General features: G+C 39.5%; 1 protein-coding gene across 1 annotated transcript in view; it reads right to left on the reverse strand.

Annotated features, from left to right (window-relative positions):
* The window catches only part of LOC132774813 (chloride channel protein C-like), an 82,682-nt gene that overhangs the window by 24,350 nt on the left and 39,544 nt on the right, over positions 1-18,788 (reverse strand). The window contains exons 9-12 of the mRNA XM_060775284.2: positions 17,362-17,453; positions 15,672-15,843; positions 15,039-15,210; positions 4,073-4,239 (exon numbers count right to left, since the gene is read on the reverse strand). Of these exons, the coding sequence (XP_060631267.2) occupies positions 4,073-4,239; positions 15,039-15,210; positions 15,672-15,843; positions 17,362-17,453 (603 nt within the window). The remainder of the gene's footprint in view (positions 1-4,072; positions 4,240-15,038; positions 15,211-15,671; positions 15,844-17,361; positions 17,454-18,788) is intronic.

Genomic DNA, 18,788 nt, shown 5'->3' on the forward strand with positions numbered 1-18,788 from the left:
TGTTTCTCTCTTAATAGGAATTCATTTTGTGCTTGTTATCTACAATGACCTACAGAAGAAAAAACAATTCAAAAACTTTCCAGGAGTCTGGAACAAATTTACTCCATATGAGACCACCATGAGATTCTTTATATCAAAAAAGAAATGGTTTTGTTAGGTGAAGCTTTTCAGAATGGTAGGCAGGAGTTCAGAAAAAAATGTGTTTGTTTCTCCACAAGGACAAGCTTATTTTGTTCAGAGAAAGAAGGGCAAATACATGACTGGAATCATTTTTTTAACAGGAAACAAGAATAAAAATGAACCATGAGGGACTATCTCTAATTTTAGGAAAAATCCTGGGCTGTTGTAGGTTTTTCGGGCTATATGGCCATGTTCTAGAAGCATTCTCTCCTGATGTTTCACCTGCATCTATGGCAGGCATCCTCAGAAGTTGTGAGATCAACTGGAATCCTGTTGGTTAGTAACAAACAGTATAGCTCCACTGAATCAGTGGCTCAATAGTGTGTCAAAACATAGGTAAGTCCTAATTGTTTCAATGGCTTTACTTTAGTCAGCACAAACTGTGTTTAGACCAATAATAGTTTGACCGTAGGAAATTAAGGTTAGTATGAAATTATTTATGTATTTATAGCCCACTTTTTCTCTCAGGATCAAGACTCAAGGGTGAAAGTTTTTAAAAAGTAAGGTTAAACTGCCAGCTGTAGAAAACATTGCCAATCAAAAGGTCAACAGTTCAAGTCCAGACTGTGGTGAGCTATTGCCATCAGCCCATCTTCTGCTCACCTAGCAGTTCAAAAACAGCAATTGGCATGGAGGTAATATAAGGCACCCATGCGGTCATGCCAGCGATTCGATCAGGAGAACATCTAAGGACAACAAAGCTCCTTGGCATGGAAGACAGCACCTCCCCATGGCCGGAGTCAAGCACAGCCTCCAGATGCCATAAATGGAAAAAGATGGGAAAGCCTTTACCTATGTTTGTGTACTGTCTGTCTTTGTTAATTTTATAGCAGCATTAAATGTTTGCCATATATGTGTACTATAATCCGCCCTGAGTCCCCTCGGCGAGATAGAACAGAATATAAATAAAGTATATCATCATCATCATCATCATCATTAGCATATAAAGGAGAGTGGATTGGTGAAATAACAACATTGAGAATGATAGGGAGAAGATGATAAGATACTATGAGTAAGGGAATTGGGTGTTTTTGCTTGGAAAAAATAAGATTAAAAGTAATAAAAAGATGAATAAGATTGAGAAGTGATATCTTTAAATATGTGAAAAAAATATGGCAGGGAGTAGACTGATTGGCTCTTACAGTCCCTTCCAACTCTATGAATCCATATCTCTATATGTGTACATACACAGACACCCACACTACAGGCTTCCCTATAGATTCTGAAGAGGGTAAACATAGGCTCTGGTGGGATGTGATGAACAATTCTAGATGTTTCTGGAAAATCTATACCATGGACATCACAACTTTATTATATGAGCAGGGTGCATAGCTATGCCACAGGAGCCATGCCACAAGGTAAGCTTTATTTTTAAGTTCTGAAATACAAGTCTGACCCTCTAAGTTAATATTGTCATCCATTCTTTTTCTTGCCCTCTCATTCCCCTTTTTTTATTACATACTCTCCTACACACATGTATACCATTTTAAAAACACAGAGCATTCTATCTAATCTGTATTTAATTTGAGGATGGCAGGTTTATATATACAAATGTGGAAATGTGAGTGATTTCTCAATAAATTCATTTCAATCCAATTAAAAGATTGATATACAAAATACAGGTTCTAGAGAACCAAATCAGCATGTTGGAAGAGGTAATATCAAAAAGCAATACTATGCAATACAACCAAAGTTCCAAGATATTTCTATTTATAACCAGAATTCTTGGCCCTCAAAAGCATCTTTATATGACATATCATGCAGAAACACCATGAGACTTTTGACATATCTCATGTTAAGCTAGAACAGAACAAGTACCAGATTCACTCAGCTCTTAACTCAACTTATCCCATTAAAAGTAGGCTGTAAGGTATTTTCTCTCTCGAAGTGCCTAGTGGCTTATAAAAGCAGGAGGAGCTGCCAAGTTGTAGATGTGTTCAAGTACTCTTGCCCTCATTAAAAAAAAAAACACTCTCTGGCAGCCGGCAATCCTAAGCATTCCAGTTAACTCCGTTTTATAAAATGGGAATGGTGGGGAGGCTTTTTTATAGCTAGGAGTGCAGCACAATTAGAAGTCACAATGCACTGCAGAATTAGATACAGCTTGATCAGCCAGAATCCCAAAGGCAATAAACTGCATAATCAGGAACAAGCTTTATTAGATATAAGTCATCCTGTCCTAGATGGGATTACATTCCCCTGAAAGGCTTTTTGCAGCTTGGGGATGTTTCTGGATCCGTTACTTCAAATGATAACTCAGACAGGAGTCTAGGAGTGCCTCTCAGCTTCAGCTGTTATGCTAGCTGCACCCTTACTAGCAATGGAGGATCTAAAGATGTCATTAATAATAAAGATGCATTAATAACCTCCAAGTTGGACTTCTGCAATGCATTGTACATTGGGCTACCTCTGTACCAAATTTGGAAACTCAATTTAGTTCACAACATGGAAGCCTGAATGGTCACTGGTACATCTGGGAGTGATTATATCACACTTATATTATAATCACTCCACTGGCTACCAATTAATTTCTGGGCAAAGTTCAAAATGTTGGTTATTATCTTTAAAGCCCTGTATGATTTGGGCCCAAGTTACCTACAAGATCATCTCCTCCTTTATAATCCACTCAGGTATTATTTATTCCACTCAGCCAGAACTAGGATGGCAACAGTCACTCAGAGGACTTTTTATGCAACTGCCTCTACTTTGTGGAATGACCTACTGTCTGACTTCAAAATAGAATTAAAAGCAAATCTATTCCAGTATGCCTATCCAGATTATTTTAAATTATGAATGGTAAATTATGTACTGGTTGTTTAAATGTCTATAGACTGTATAAACCTTTTAAACGGATGTTTTAACTGGGTTATGCAGTTATGGATCCATCTAGGGTGCACAGGAGTAATTCCATCATGTCATGGCGGGGGGGAGGAGGCTAGACTATTTAAAGACCAGGGAAGACCCAGGAAATGAACTGTCAGGGGTACTTTGTGGTTTTCCTGCATGACAGGAGGTTGGACTAGATGGCCCATGTGGTCTCTTCCAACTCTATTATTCTATGACGCCATGCAAAATTGCAAAATGATTTCTAGATCACCTTCTCTCATAAAAGCAAAGGTTTATTTATCCTGAGCCTGAAATGGCCCAGGTGCAAAAACATGGTAAAATTTTCTCCAACCCCCCTGAAGAGCATTTGTGTGTGGAGGGAGTTTTTTGCTTCAGGATACAGCCTTTCAAGGTTTCCAGAGGGGATGGAAACATGGCACTAACTCCCAACAATTGCCCATCTCTAGTTCCAAATATGGTTCAATGAATAACTCCATATCCCAAGTTTGAGGATAACCCTGATCTGTTTAAAGAAACAATGGTTATTTAATGTTGCATGCAATTGAGAATACAGTTCAGATTTAAAGCAGAAGTAACTTTGTATTGTTGAAGGCTTTCATGGCTGGAATCACTGGGTTGTTGTAGGTTTTTTGGGCTATATGGCCATGTTCTAGAAGCATTCTCTCCTGACGTTTCACCTGCATCTATGGGAAGCATCCTTAGAGGTTGTGAGGTCTGACCTGCAACAACTCAGAAGTAACTTTCACACTGCCTCATTTCAGATTAACTAAACTAGAGGCCCACACACACACACACACACACATACATATATATGGGGAGGAAAAGGGATGGCTACTCTGGCATAGTTGAACTTCACTCCATCTCTCCATCTAGAACCTAAAACATAAGAAGTCACCCAAAATGGTAATCTTGTAAAATCAGGCAACTAACAAAGTCCACACATTTCACTGACTCTTGGAAAACCTGTTAACAGATAACAGATTACAATTTTCTCCCAAAATGAGACTAATACAGGCTCACAGCATAGATCAAAAATAATGCTCACCAGTTTTTTCTGTGGCCAACAAATGGCTCAGCATCTAAATAAGGGATGCATTTCAGCTTCAATAAAGAACTGTACAGCGATGTGTTGAACCAGTCGCCAACCATTTTGGCTAACATGACGGCCAGCATGATGAGTAGCAAAGACTGTACATCATTTGTGAGCTCTACCTAAAGGAGAAATGAAAATGTGAATTATTAGGAGATGAACAATGCTATCAGTAGACTTCAGATTCAAAGTCAAGTTTTAACTATGTGTTTTTATTATTAAAAGTAATCAAGTACCATTTAAGCATTAAGTTTTATAAGTGTTCAAATGCAGCAAAAAGGAAGCTGCTAAACGTTAATTCAAATGATTTGTCCTTTTACCCAAGGGTTGTATGCTCTGTCAAGGCTCTCAAGTACACGAGAGAGAGAGAGCCCTTAAACTCACACTAGTGATAACACTGTTCTTAAAGTAAAGTGTGAAGAAGCCACTTGGTAGTTTCACTTCAGCCCCACTCAAGATAAGGGCTACAGTTAATGACTGTCCATGAATCTGTCAAGAGCTTCCTTCAAACTTTCTTGACTCTAGAAAGGTCAAGTTCCTAGGTAGTGTTTATCTTTGCAGACTCAATACAGCAGTAATATAATAATGTTGGATGGATCTGGCTGGAAACATGCTACATATGTTGAGAAAACACAGTAGACTATAAAACACATCCAGGGGCAGCCATAGTGGCCATACTAACAAAGTACCACAACTTCCAAAACCCACAAAACAGTGATGCCTCCACCAAGCCAACCAAAAATATACAAAATACATCATGCAAACGTTTGAAACTCCATTGGCTTCCATGCAACAAATGAGCAAAAAGAGTGCATTTGTGGTCCTATAAACTGAAGACTAACCCCACCAAATGGCTCTTGGTTCGGGATACCTGCTATGACAAAGTTTGGCCACCCTCACAAGGTTTACATTTTGTGGAAACAGAATTCACACATAAGGAAGGTGCATGAGGTTAAATCAAGGATAAGGTTAAATTGGTGCTATATTTAAAGCAAAGAAGAGAGAAAAAATAAGAAAACAAAGGAAGACAATTTACCAGCCAATGAAGTATTTTAGCTGTGCTTATTGTAACATGTAGATCACAACAACAAAAAACCCAGCTTGGTTTTAATACTTCTTTGATTTAGATCTCAAAGCATCACAACCTACGCCTTTAACACTATTCAGTTGCACAGTCCATACTGCTAGTGAACTGAAGAAAAATTCTGCTGATAGACAGATTTATAATGCCTAAATAAGAAAATTGCTTTCACCTTGCTTACCTCATAACTCCACACTTACTGAAACGCTTTGGAGGCTGTTTTAGGGGGGAAACCTTACACTGTAGCCTGCACGTTCCTGCAACTGCTACATGTCCCAAGCTTCCACATCATTATAACCAATTGGCTCTGTTCCTATTACTTTAGTTTTATTACATAACACATACTTATGTATTTCATTAAGGGCATCAACGGGGCACAGGACTTCAAAGAGCAGAGGGCAGCTGCCCAGGAAACTCCAAAGATGGCATTACATAAAATGACTGATAAAAGCCCTGGCCCTCATTCTCAGCCGCACTGCGGTTAACCTGTTTCAGGGTTTGGCTTTTGGTTTTAAAAAATGTAGTCAAAATGGAACCTCATTAGAGACAGAGCTGCTGATGCAGCACACTTTTACCAAGGATTTTTTTTAATTTGAATTCATGAAACAGGAGGGAATTCCAGTTAAAAGTTAAATCATCTGGTGCAAAAAGCATATTTTTACTCTATAAAGACAAATGCAAAAAAAGGGCACCATTTATATTTAGGCTCATAAAAAGACAAGCAACTGTGGTATAATGTGAGCATTCCTTAAAATGCAACAGCAGCCTGCCTCCTTCAGCACATGATAAAATACTTACTTTCTCTTCTTAGAAATGATACTATATAGTCACAATTATCTCACAGACTTTAAGAACAAAGCCTTTTCTCACCTTAAAACTAATGAATGAATAAACATCCATGGACTCCAGTCCATTTTATCAATTATATGAAGCATCAGACTTTCAAGAATATAATGCAAGGCACAGTGTTTCGAGGTAGATGGGAACTTGCAGGTATGTAAGCTCGCTGGGTGACATTGGACCAGTTCTTCACTTTCGACTTGATCTACCTTCCAAGGCTTTACCGAAAACCAAGTGGAAAAGGGAGATCTATGGCCATTGTCTTGAGCCCATTGGAGAAAGGGCAATATATAAATACACAGCTGGTAGTAGTGACAATTATTTACAAAAGCCTGCTTCTTCCCGCAACAAGCTTAATACAGCTAGCCCTTCTGAAATTGATCTGAAACAAATAATGTACCTCAAGTGTTCACCGACCTGAGGCTTTTATATTTCTAACTAATTCTAGAGGGTTGCATTGCTATGCTGTTAAAATGGCTGCCTAAAATAGTTAGCTTCAACTCTTCCAGGAGAGCTTGTATACATGAGGAGGAACTAGGGGTGTACAATTCAGCTAAACCCCATACTATTTTTGGTGTCTGGCTTTTGGTGAACCCCCCCCCCCCCCTGACCCCCAAATCCATTTTTCAGGAGCCTCCCGAACTTGGACGGGCAAAATTCCATTTTTCAATCCGGCTGTCAAAAGATCAGTTTTCACTCTGGGAAGATTCAGACCATTGGTGGCAATGTGGAAACTTCCAAGGCACACCTTTTGGGGCATCAGTCTTAAGAAACCAATTTTTCGGGGTTCTTTTCCTGTAATATCCTTCAACTAGACCTGGGTTAAGGCATCAGACTTAAGAAACTACCCTTTCTGAGATCATTTCTCCTTATATCCTTCAATGAGACCTGGGTTTAGGCATCAGATTTAAGAAACTACCCTTTCTGGGATTGTTTCTCCTTATACCCTTCAATAAGACCTGGGTTAAGGCATCAGACTTAAGAAACTACTTTTTCTGGGGTCCTTTCCTCTAATATCCTTCAATGAGACCTGGGTTAAGGCATCAGACTTTTAAAAACCACACTTTCTGTGATCCTTTCTCCTTTTATCCTTCAATGAGACCTGGATTAGGGCATCAGACTTAAGAAACCAACCTTTTCAGGATCCTTTCTTCTGATATCCGTCCATGAAACCTGGGCTAAGACATCAGACTTAAGAAGCCAACCTTTCTGGAATCGTTTGCCCTCAACACCCTTTTTCAATGAAGCTTATGGCATTCTTTTTAAACACTTATTTCAGTGGGGGCCACTTCACCTGAAGCTGCATTAGCCATTTTTTTAAAAGATATAAATTACCTCCTCATTTTATGGCAGCTTTAGAAATGGCAAGATACGTCTACCCCACATTTAAAGGTTGCCTCGTGTGAAGGGCACCATTGGCGGCAATTTCTAAAGTGTGCAGAAAGTAAACACTTATTGATATTTATTTTTATTTGAGTCAAAAAGCAAGCTAAGCCATGCAGAACTGCTAGCCGCAAGGAGAATTTAGGTCACCATGAACTGCAGCAAAATTTGTCTCTCTCAGAAGCCTGCTCACAACAGAAAAATGGAGGCTTAGTTTGGCTAAAAGACACGCCATAGCTTTCTTTTGTTCTGATTGGCTCAACTGGCAAGGCTTACAGGGAAAACCCATGCAGGCACAGGGCTGCCTCTCCATGTTCCATGTGTAGCCAAATGTAACCAAAAGTAGCCATGGTCAGCAACCCCATGGTCTGTTCCAGCTGGAAAAAAATGTTAGCAGCACCCATGCTGTTACGACTGAATCAGCAAGACCCCATTTTGAAAAATGGATCTGTGCACAGCCCTAGGAGGCACTATAGCTTGTGACAATAAAAAATCAAAATATGCAGTTTGTTTCCAAAAGGTATCAAATTTAAACAAAATTAAAATGAGATATAAGTGACAGCTCATTGTTGGCAAGGATTAGAATATTATGAACAGATCAAAACTATCAAAATGCATCACATCATTTCTGTACAGAGCTTGGAAAATTGCATTTTATAGCAAAAGAATGCATATCTTCAGCACACTTTTTTCAAATTTTGTAAGCTCCACAAATGTGGAAGTACCTAGTTGGAAATCACCAGGACTGGGAACTAAGCAGCCCTCCATATACTGTTGAATGGCAACTCCCAGCAGCCCTGGCCAGCATTGCAATGCTGAATAATAATAATAATAATAATAATAATAATAACAACAACAACAACAAAAACAAAAACAACAACAATAATCCTTTATTTATACCACGCTAACATCTCCCTAAGCAATAAACATTAAAACAAGAGCAATAAACATTAGACAATAACACCACAACACATTTAAAACTAAGGCCGGGCCAAATGTAATGATTAAATTTTTTAAAAATGCTGGACATGACAGGTGAAATCGATAGGTTTTTGGAGAATGCTTGGAGCTGTTGTCCAATAACCTGAAAGGCATAAAATTCCCACCAATGAAGTAGTTCCTTTTCCCCAATATCAATGGTCAAACTATTATGTCACAAAGGTTAAGAAGAGGCGTTAGTCTTTTTTTTAAAATTGCAACTTTTCCATTTACTTTTGTAATTCTACATGTGGCCTCAATTGTGAAGGAAGAATAACACATCATTCCAAAGGTGTTCATGCTGTATTCCACCATGTGTTGTACGTGTTGAAGTGACAACGAAGAAGACAGGAGAAATGTGTGTCTACATAGGTCAACAACTTGTAGCAGTGGCTTGTGGATTATGTACTCTCCCACACTTAGTACCTTCTTGGGAACTTACTTAGTAACCATGTTATTTCTGGGAAATGTTAGCTAATTGCAACACAACAGAGTTAACAACTGCCAGTTAGTGCACTAAGGGGTTTAGTGGAAAAGTAGACACACATTCTCAATGAAACCACAATGTTCATTCATTCAGCATTCATTCAGAACATTTCTACTGTGAAGCTATTCCTATGTGCTGAACATAGCCAGAAAAACAGTTAACGACATCCACAGATGTTTCACAGTTTTGTAACAGATGGAATCCGTTTTTGACATTTTGTGTTTCTTTTCCCAGGAGCTTTGGGTTCCCAATGCAATGCATAAAATGGTTACAAACAGATTTAAAAACAAATTTGTAATTCAGTTTTGAAAAATAAAGGCCAAATGGATACGCTGTGATCTATTCCAAGAAGGTTGTTATCATGCCACAACACAGCTGGACACTACACAAATGCAATAACAGGGACAGCATACCCTAGAGTTGGGATGGACAACAATGATCCTACAGATGTTTTTTAGACTACTATTTCTCCAAACTTTCATGCCTGGCTAGGCTCATGGGAACTGTAGGCCAACAAGATCAGCAGGGTGACAATTTCCCTCCCCTTCCCTCAAGGACTTCAGTCAGTCAATGAAGTCTGTTTCTGCTCTTAACATAGGCTAAAGGTATCGGAGATACCCACTATACTTCCCATTCTATGCATGCTTGCTTATGACATTCTACCTTCTTTCTATCACATTATAAACATCTGAAAAATATAAGAAAACTGGTGATGGTGCAAAATAGCCTTAAACCATGTGAAAAGGATCGATTCACATTGCTTCTTGTCACAAATGTAACTTGCTATATAACACTCCCTTTACATTGGTTTCAAGACAGACTTCTCTCCACTTTATTCCACTCTCTCTATTTTTCCTTTTCATATGTGCCAGTGCTCAGAAAAGTTACCCTGGGCAGAGTAACATGCCTAGAACCTCTTTGGTCACATTTCCGTGCTCTTTTATCTCAAGTTTGTGCTCTCAGTACTCTCCCTACTCTCAATAGCCTTACCTCCTGTCTTTTACTCTCTTGCACACCAAAATCCACTGCAGACTGTACTAATAATATTAGGAAAGAAAGAGTTGATTTGGTATCATACTGACGTTTTTCTGCAATGATTTTACTCTACTGCTGGATGAATGTTGTTGTTTATTCGTTCAGTCACTTCTGACTCTTTGTGACCTCATGGACCAGCCCACACCAGACCTCCCTGTTGACCGTGGCCAGTCCCAGATCCTTCAAGGTCAAGCCAGTCACTTCAGGGATACCATCCATCCATCTTACCCTTAGTCGGCCCCTCTTCCTTTTTCCTTCTCTGTTCTCCAGCATAATTATCTTCTCCCAACTTTCTTGTCTTCTCATTATGTGGTCAAAGTACTTCATCTTTGCCTCTAATATCCTTCCCTCCAGTGAGCAGCCGGGTATTATTTCCTGGAGTATGGAATGGTTGGATCTTCTTGCAATCCAAGGCACTCTCAGAATTTTCCTCCAGCACCACAGTTCAAAAACATCTATCTTCCTTCACTCAGCCTTCCTGCTCTCGCATCCATAGCTTATTACGGGGAATACAATTGCTTTAACTACCCCATATTCCCTATTCATTTGGTATAATCCTATATTTGTTTAGATATATGAGACTTCTGAAATAGTTTAGCCCTCACTTCATTCCATGTTAAAGATGTGGGTTCAATCACACCATTTGCTCCAAAGCAGACATGTTTTAAAATGTATTTTAGTTGGAATCCCACTCCTAAATGGAACGAAAAACAATTAAGGGTATATTAATTATATTTAACAATATGAGTTGAAGAATACAATTATTTTCCATTCACACATATGGATTCTGCAAGTTGAATGAAGACAGGTTATCATTTTTAATTACTGCATTTCTTCCTGTTGGATCTTCCAGTTGGATCTTCTTGGTGCTCTCAGAACTTTCCTCCAACAACACAGTTCAAAAGCTTCTATCTTCCTTCACTTAGCCTTCCCTATGGTCCAGCTCTTTGAACCATAGGTTACTATGGGGAATACCATTGCTTTAACTATGCGGATCTTTGTTGTCAGTGTGATGTCTCTACTCTTTACTATTTTATCAGGATTGATCATTGCTCTCTTCCCAAGAAGCAAATGTCTTCTGATTTCCTGGCTGCAGTCTGCATCTGTAGTAATCTTTGTACCTAGAAATACAAAGTCTGTCACTGCCTCCATGTTTTCTCCCTCTATTTGCCAATTGTCAATCAGTCTGGTTGCCATAATCTTGTGGGGGGGGGCTATGTTTAACTGCAAGCCAGCTTTTGCACTTTCTTCTTTCACCTTGGTTAAAAGGTTCCTCAGCTCCTCCTCACTTCCAGCCATCAAAGTGGTATCATCTGTGTATCTCAGGTTGTTAATGTTTCTTCCAGAAATTTTAACTCCAACCTTGGATTGATCAAGCCCTGCACATTGCACGATGTGTTCTGGATACAAGCTGAATAGGTCAGGAGAAAGTATACAGCCTTGCTGTACTCCTTTCCCAATCTTGAACCAGTCTGTTGTTCCGATGTCTGTTCTTAACTGTTGCTACTTGGTTGTTATGCAGAATAATATCTGGATTAATATGTCTCTTGAAATTCATTTTTACTATTTGCATGTAATATCAAAACTAAGGTGATTCCAAATCAGAAAACTTCTTGGGAGGAGAGCAATGTCCAGTCTCGATAAAATAGTGAAGAGTAGAGACATCAGACTGGCAACAAAGATCCGCCTAGTCAAAGCCATGGTATTCCCTGTAGTCACCTACGGATGTGAGAGCTGGACCTTAGGGAAGGCCATGGTATTCCCTGTAGTCACCTACGGATGTGAGAGCTGGACCTTAGGGAAGGCTGAGCGAAGGAAGATCGATGCTTTTGAGCTGTGGTGTTGGAGGAAAGTGCTGAGAGTGCCTTGGACTGCCAGAAGATCCAACCAGTCCATCCTCCAGGAAATAAAGCCCGACTGCTCACTGGAGGGAAAGATACTAGAGACAAAGTTGAAGTACTTTGGCCACATCATGAGGAGACAGGAAAGCCTAGAGAAGACAATTATGCTGGGGAAAGTGGAAGGCAAAAGGAGGAGGGGCCGACCAAGGGCAAGATGGATGGATGGCATCCTTGAAGTGACTGGACTGACCTTGAGGGAGCTGGGGGTGGTAACGGCCGACAGGGAGCTCTGGCGTGGGCTGGTCCATGAGGTCACGAAGAGTCGGAGACGACTGAACGAATGAACAACAAAGGTGATTCCAAGAAAAAGCAATCTGTCACAAAAGGCTGGAGGTGATGATATAGAATAGCTACAATACTTTCCACAGTCTATGTAAAATTCTTTGGACCTATATATTTTTCAAGAAAAACTTACATGTCTGCCCAAATGGGTGAAAGTGCACTTCATTCCTTGGTGGGTGGTGCATTGCAGTTCTTTGGAAATCAAATTCCATCTCGCATTCTCAGAACTTGTATTTTACTGAAAGGGTTGAGCCTTGTGTGTCAATATGGGAGAAATAAACAGACTGGAATGAGAGCTGGACAGAGCCTGTGGGGTCCTGCTGGTTCCTTTTTAAAAAAGAATTCTTCAAACCTGTTCTCTACCCCCTGCATATCTCTTGCCAAATGGGACACTGCGTAAAGCCAAAGCAAACATTCCAAAATTATTTGGGAACCCATAACACAATATCAGAAAAATATGTGCAATACTACAGTTCAAGGGCACAGGGGGGGGGGGGGTTAACAAAAATGTTTTTTGCATTGTCACATCCAAATCACTTTTTTCTACTTCTTTTTCTTCTTCTCAAAAACTAACACTTTCTCAAATGATGCCACTATTTGCTTTGGATGTCTATGGGCTGAGTTCAATTCCCAGGAAAAGTGGGGAAGGCACACCAAAGTTATAACCTGCCACCTAGGGGAATTAAGGGTGCATTGCAGGTCAACTATAATTACTCCCGATTCTTCGCTGTTTATTATGCGGCTGTCATTTTCTGTGCTGCAAAGCTCTATAAAAGTTGCACTGTTCGTGACCTTTTTATTATTAGCAAATTGTGCTGAACACAGCTTTCCACACTGGAAAATGTTCAAAAACACTTCTCCCCCCGCCCCCCAAGAGATCCCATTTTACTCCCACAACAAGTGAGACTGGAATGAGTCTTTTCATTATCTTCCAAACCCCCAACCAGTCTCTTTTTCTAATTACACTGGTTTTGAACAAAGCAAAATTTGCATTCTTTTTTCAAAGCAAAGGTCACAACTATGTTGAAAGGCAATGAGTTATTAGAAAGTTGATGTCTCTTTAATTGCGGCTCTCGGAAAGCACAAAAATAGCAATGATTATGTTTATCGCAGACTAAAGAGACTGCTTTCCACTGATGCTACTATTTTAAAAGGAAATAGGGTTCAGATGCCAGAAACAACTCTAAGCCTGTCATGTTAGGAGGGTTTTTTGGAAAATAGCAGGGGGCTCAGAAGTATAACTATGGGAGAAACATGAAGGCATTGCCTCTCCAAAGAATTCTGCCTTCATCCAATGAAATTTTGGGATGTTGAAGGTTTTCATGGCTGGAATCACTGGGTTATTGTAGGTTTTTAGGGCTGTGTGGCCATGTTCTAGAAGCATTCTCTCCTGACGTTTCACCTGCATCTGTGGCACGCATCCTCAGAGGATGCTTGCCACAGATGCAGTCAAAACATCAGGAGAGAATGCTTCTAGAACATGGCCATACAGCCAAAAAAAACCTACAATGGCCCAAATTTTGGGATCTTTGTAGGACTCTATTCAGCAGTCCTCTTTTTGAAGGATAGAGGACAATCTTCATATTGACCAGGCCAAATCCAGCATAGAGATTAAGAATAATACGAGAGAGCTGAAGTATTGAAATTGCTTATCAACCATTCACACCTGGAGTGCAGAGTCAGCAGTAAGAAGAACTATGTTTCCATTTAAACTGTAGTCATTGTTCCTAAAGTTGCAGTTGTACATAATGATTAGCATTGCAAAATTTGATATAAATCTGTGCCCTCTATTTTGGTGATATGCTGGTAGCCATCTTAATCTGTTAGCAAAACCAATTCCATCTTTTATGTGATGAACAAGTGTCAGGCAAGGAAAGAGGTGAAGTAGATTACAGCTTCTTAAATTGTAGGTCCTGACCCCCTTAGTACAGTGTCTGGGTTATGAAAAATTTAGCAACAGAAAAAGGTTTCTGAATGCCACCTAGACATTTACATGAATCTGTTACCAACAACATGCAGTGTTCCACTAGACTTTGCAGAAATTATGTCAGTTGTTCTTCATAAAAAGGAAAATCAGCCTTGTAAATGTTGGTTTATTATCAGTAAATGTTTGGGTTTTATACATGTTTTATATACCTTATAGCGTATATACCCAGCATTGCCCAAGTGTCAGAGGACACTGTCTTTCCTTTCATTTCCCCTCCCCTTTCTCCCTTCTCCATCTCTGAGAGCATCTACCTCACCATATCTCCATAACAACATGATTCTCTTTCTTGCTCTTTCCTGCCTTCTTCCTTTCCCTCAGACACATGTCACCTTTCTTTCTCAGTCACACACAGAGGGCCACTTCACTTAGCAACAGCCTTTGTAATACAGACCGACTGACAGGTGGACTTTTAGAAAGATAGATAGACTAACCTGAGATCGTAAAAAAGTTTAAGAAGCCTTGTAATGGACTAGTCATCTATGTACCTATGGGAACATGCCTACAGCAAATAAACTAATTTACAGTATGCACTATGCACACACAAAAATACATACAAACACACACGGAATATATTGTTACTCTGTTCCATCAAAGTTCCATATCATGTGAAGACCCAACCTCTGTATACCTTTCTCTCCTCTGCATAGATACTTCCAATGTATGAATAACATTAATGGGCTGCATACCACTGTTTCTGTATACAAATATAACTCATATGAAAGGAAATTTCCAAATAGGACTGATGAGTCCCTCAATATGTGCTCAAAGAATTATAGAAGGGCTTTGGGCTTTCTTAATGCTTCCCAGAAGCCCTCGCCCTCAGGCAAGCAATTGATGATTTGAATCACATACAGTCATATTTACAGTCTATTACTCAGGCTCTACAATGTTGTGTATACTTTTGGCTATAAAGTAACTTCTGTCTTTATAGGTTGACTTTTACGAACCATTATAACAGTCAAGGAGATGGTGAGCCTGGAGACACCACTGAAGAAGGAAGCAGCTCCAACCGCAGCAAAGAGACCTGGATCAATCCACGCCCCACTTTCATCAGTCCGAACCCCAAAAGTGGAAACTAATATCAAGCCGATAATCCTGCCAAATAATGCTCCTGTATAGCTGCAAAAAAGAAAAGAGAATAAGTATACTACTCTGGGCAGAAACAAATGTATACTTGCTTCTTAGTGCAGCCAATGTGTAAATATTGTCCCAGAAGATTAAGAAAATAGTCATCCATTCAGAAAGTGTGAAGTGTGAGAAACAGTATTAAACCCCTTGAGCTAAACAGTGTTTGCAGCTTAAGGTAAAATGCGTACAATGAAATGTACTGCTGTCATCAGACTTTGGTTTACAACATATATCTCTATTGGGATAGTCCAAAATTAATTAATTATTTTCTTATGCAAAGCATGCAGAGGAGATCCATCCCCATCAAAATACTTTTTTAGAGTAAACGGTTATTAACCAAAGGCCTATTAAGAAGTCATAGGATGATGCATAAGAGGGAATTATACAGACTGCAAATAGCCAGTGACAATGTTCTCTTTTGTCCTCAAAAATGGAATACATGTGGTACTTACAGCATGGGTATCACCAAACCACTTGCAACAGCAGATCCTGCAGTCAGGCAGGACAACAAGAAGTAGAATACTAATACTGTAAAAAGAGAAGCATATCCAAACTCGTTGTGAGTCCCACGTCTGAATAGGTATGTGATACCTCTCATACCATTCTCAACCAAGAGAGCAGCAGCTTTAAATGAGAAAAAGAGAGGGGGAAGGGGAAAAAAATAAAATGGAAGGTGTCATCATTTGAAGTTCTCTCAGAATGCAAGCATACACCGGGATTGTGGCGCAGCTGGCTGAGTGTCAGCTGCATTAAGATCACTCTGACCAAAAGGTCATGAGTTCGAAGCCAGCCCGGGCTGGAGTGGGTGTCCAGCCATTGTGTAGCCCGTTGTCGATCTTTGCAACCCGAAAGACAGTTGCATCTGTCAAGTAGGAAAATAAGGGACCACCTTGTGTGGGAGGCAAAATTTAACTGATTTATGAGGCCATAAAGAAAAAAGACTCCCGGGAATGTGGAATGCGGAAGAACTTCATCGGTGTCGTTGATGGACGATGAAAAGCAGCAGCTCCCCTGGCGGCCAGAAAAAAAAAAGTTAAATAGCCTTGGTGTATTTGTGTGTTAAATGTTGTTTGTCAAACTGGCATTGAATGTTTGCCAAATATGTGTTTACTGTAATCCGCCCTGAGTCCCCTGTGGGGTGAGAAGGGCGGAATATAAGAACTGTAAATAAATAAATAAATAAATACACACATTGCAGGGGATTGACTGGATGGCCCATGCGGTCCTTTCCAATTTTAGGATTCTATGATACAGATTTCTATGTCATTTCTATACAGATGGAGGGACTTGCTCATAATCACCTGTTGCTGGCCTTTAACCAGTTTATCAATCTTATGCAACTATACATTGAGTACTCTTTATCCAAAAGGCTTTGGAACAGAGTTTTTTGCAGATAATCCAAAAACCTCATTACATTATTTTTAATGTAATGAATTATAGAGAATGCCATGATTTCTTGTAAGATATATGTTACAAGATGCTCAAAAGAAGGTTTATTGGTAGGAAAGCCCAATGCATTTCAATCTGTGTGTACTCTTAAGATCTTCTTCAGGGGCTACACAGAATCAAGCTACAGCAATTTGCTTCCTTGAAAAAAATACTGAAAAATTGGTTTTCATATGTACATTAATTGATTCAATAATTCCTGGTTCAGAAATTTCTGAAGTGAGGTTCTAAGTAGCAGTCTGAAGGCCCTAAGAGCACATAGAGGACAAAATGTGTTGGCATTTTTTAAACTAGTAAACAACTATTTTTGATATGTCTTTCTCTTGCATCTTCTGTGGATTTCACAGTTTTTGCTTATTACTTGTAATACACAATTTCCTACATCCATTTCACAAGCAGGATGAAATACTCTGTCTTTATTTGTTTCCACCAGCTTCAATTACATTTGTGAAAAAATCCTACATAGGATTGTGCCAATATAGTGTCAAGGAAACCTAGCTATTAGAGTGTGTTAGGAAGCACCTCTACTGACGAACTCAAATTTGCTTCTGCTGGCTTACGTTCACAGGCATCAATAAGTAACCCTTTTTGATACTGGAGATTTTGCTTAAAAACAAATTGGGAGATATTTAATTACTTGGAAAATGTACTTACATAAACACTGTTAATTTTATTTCTTTGTGAATATTGCCTTACCTTCATTAAAGGTTTGGTTGAAATCTGTCCCATTCTGTAATGTTGTTGGCGGACAATTATACTGTGAAGCTTGCCACCTAACTTGGCTTGCACTTGAAACAAAACAAAACAATATTAAATCCATGAGATGAAAATGTGATCTAAGAGTCCTGAAACTAACTCTCTTGCACTGTCAGAATATATGAAATAGGGCTGCAATAGTTAGTCATCTCCCATCTGTCAACTACAGCCAACAACAACACATATATATCAGAAAAGGTGTACTGCCAAGCCCATAGCCAGCAGGGGGTATGGATTCAACCCCCCCCCCCCCCCCACACACACACACACACACACATATTTTCAGGTTAAAAACTTGTTTAGTCATGAATTTTAACTGGTTAACCAAACCCCATGTTAAGTCTAAGAAAAGCAAAAATTAGAATTCCTCCATTTATTACCTATCTTTCCACCAAGTTTTGATGTTGTGCATGTTTAATCAACTTTTTTGGCATAAAGATAACATAATAGACTGAAACCAGCATGATTGCTCTTTTGCTCTTCTCCCTTTCAGAGGTCTCTCTTATGTCTGACTTCTTGCTCCTCCCACTGGGGTATAAAAGGAAGGCATGAAAGCATCTCTGGGACATTCCAAAGACAGCTGTCTTACTGTGTAAATGTCCGCTAGCTTGAGTTGCTCTTCAGAGACTCAAAGCCCTGTTAGTTGCTATTAGTGTTTCCTTTCATCCACCTGACTCCAGAAGATGCCTAAACATCTGTCAAAGCAACTGAGCATTTTTGAGTTCATGGCAAAAAAGAAAAGGGCAAATATTGATAACCAAGAAGGCAGCAGGTTAAGAACCATTGCAGCAGCTGGTACTGATGAAGACCCCAGACCATGCACACCTGGATTGCAGGTGAAAACTATAGAAACTGAGTTATATATCACTGGTTCATCTAATCCAAGCCCTGCCAAAGAAACCATGGAACAGGAGCAAAGAGAAGAAGCTGTGTCATTGTTAGACCTTGGACTTTAATTGAACAAGACTGTTTCTGATGATCAAGCGAAAGCTCAATTAGTGCAAAATTCACAGACTCCATTGCATGGATATGTATTTCCTGTGGATAAGAAGAGGCATCTAAATTTTCAACTCAAATAGTTCAATGGATTTCCCTGGTTAGCCTACCTATTTAACATACAAGGTGCACTCTGTAAGTACTGTGTGTGTTTACAGGAGAAGCTGGAGGTAAAGGTGGTCATCAGAAGCTTGGTGCATTGGTTGCTAAACCATTTGTGCGATGGAAAGATGCAATACACATCTTCAACAGACACCAAAAAACAAAGTACCATCAGAACAACTTTTGCTTGGCTGAAACCTTCTTGTTAATTCACAGTGGGAAATGTCTTGATGTAACCCATCATCATGATAATGGAAATAAGAAGAAAA

The sequence above is a fragment of the Anolis sagrei genome, chromosome 4 (assembly GCF_037176765.1).
Source record: "Anolis sagrei isolate rAnoSag1 chromosome 4, rAnoSag1.mat, whole genome shotgun sequence".
In the NCBI taxonomy this organism is placed as follows: Eukaryota; Metazoa; Chordata; class Lepidosauria; order Squamata; family Dactyloidae; genus Anolis; species Anolis sagrei.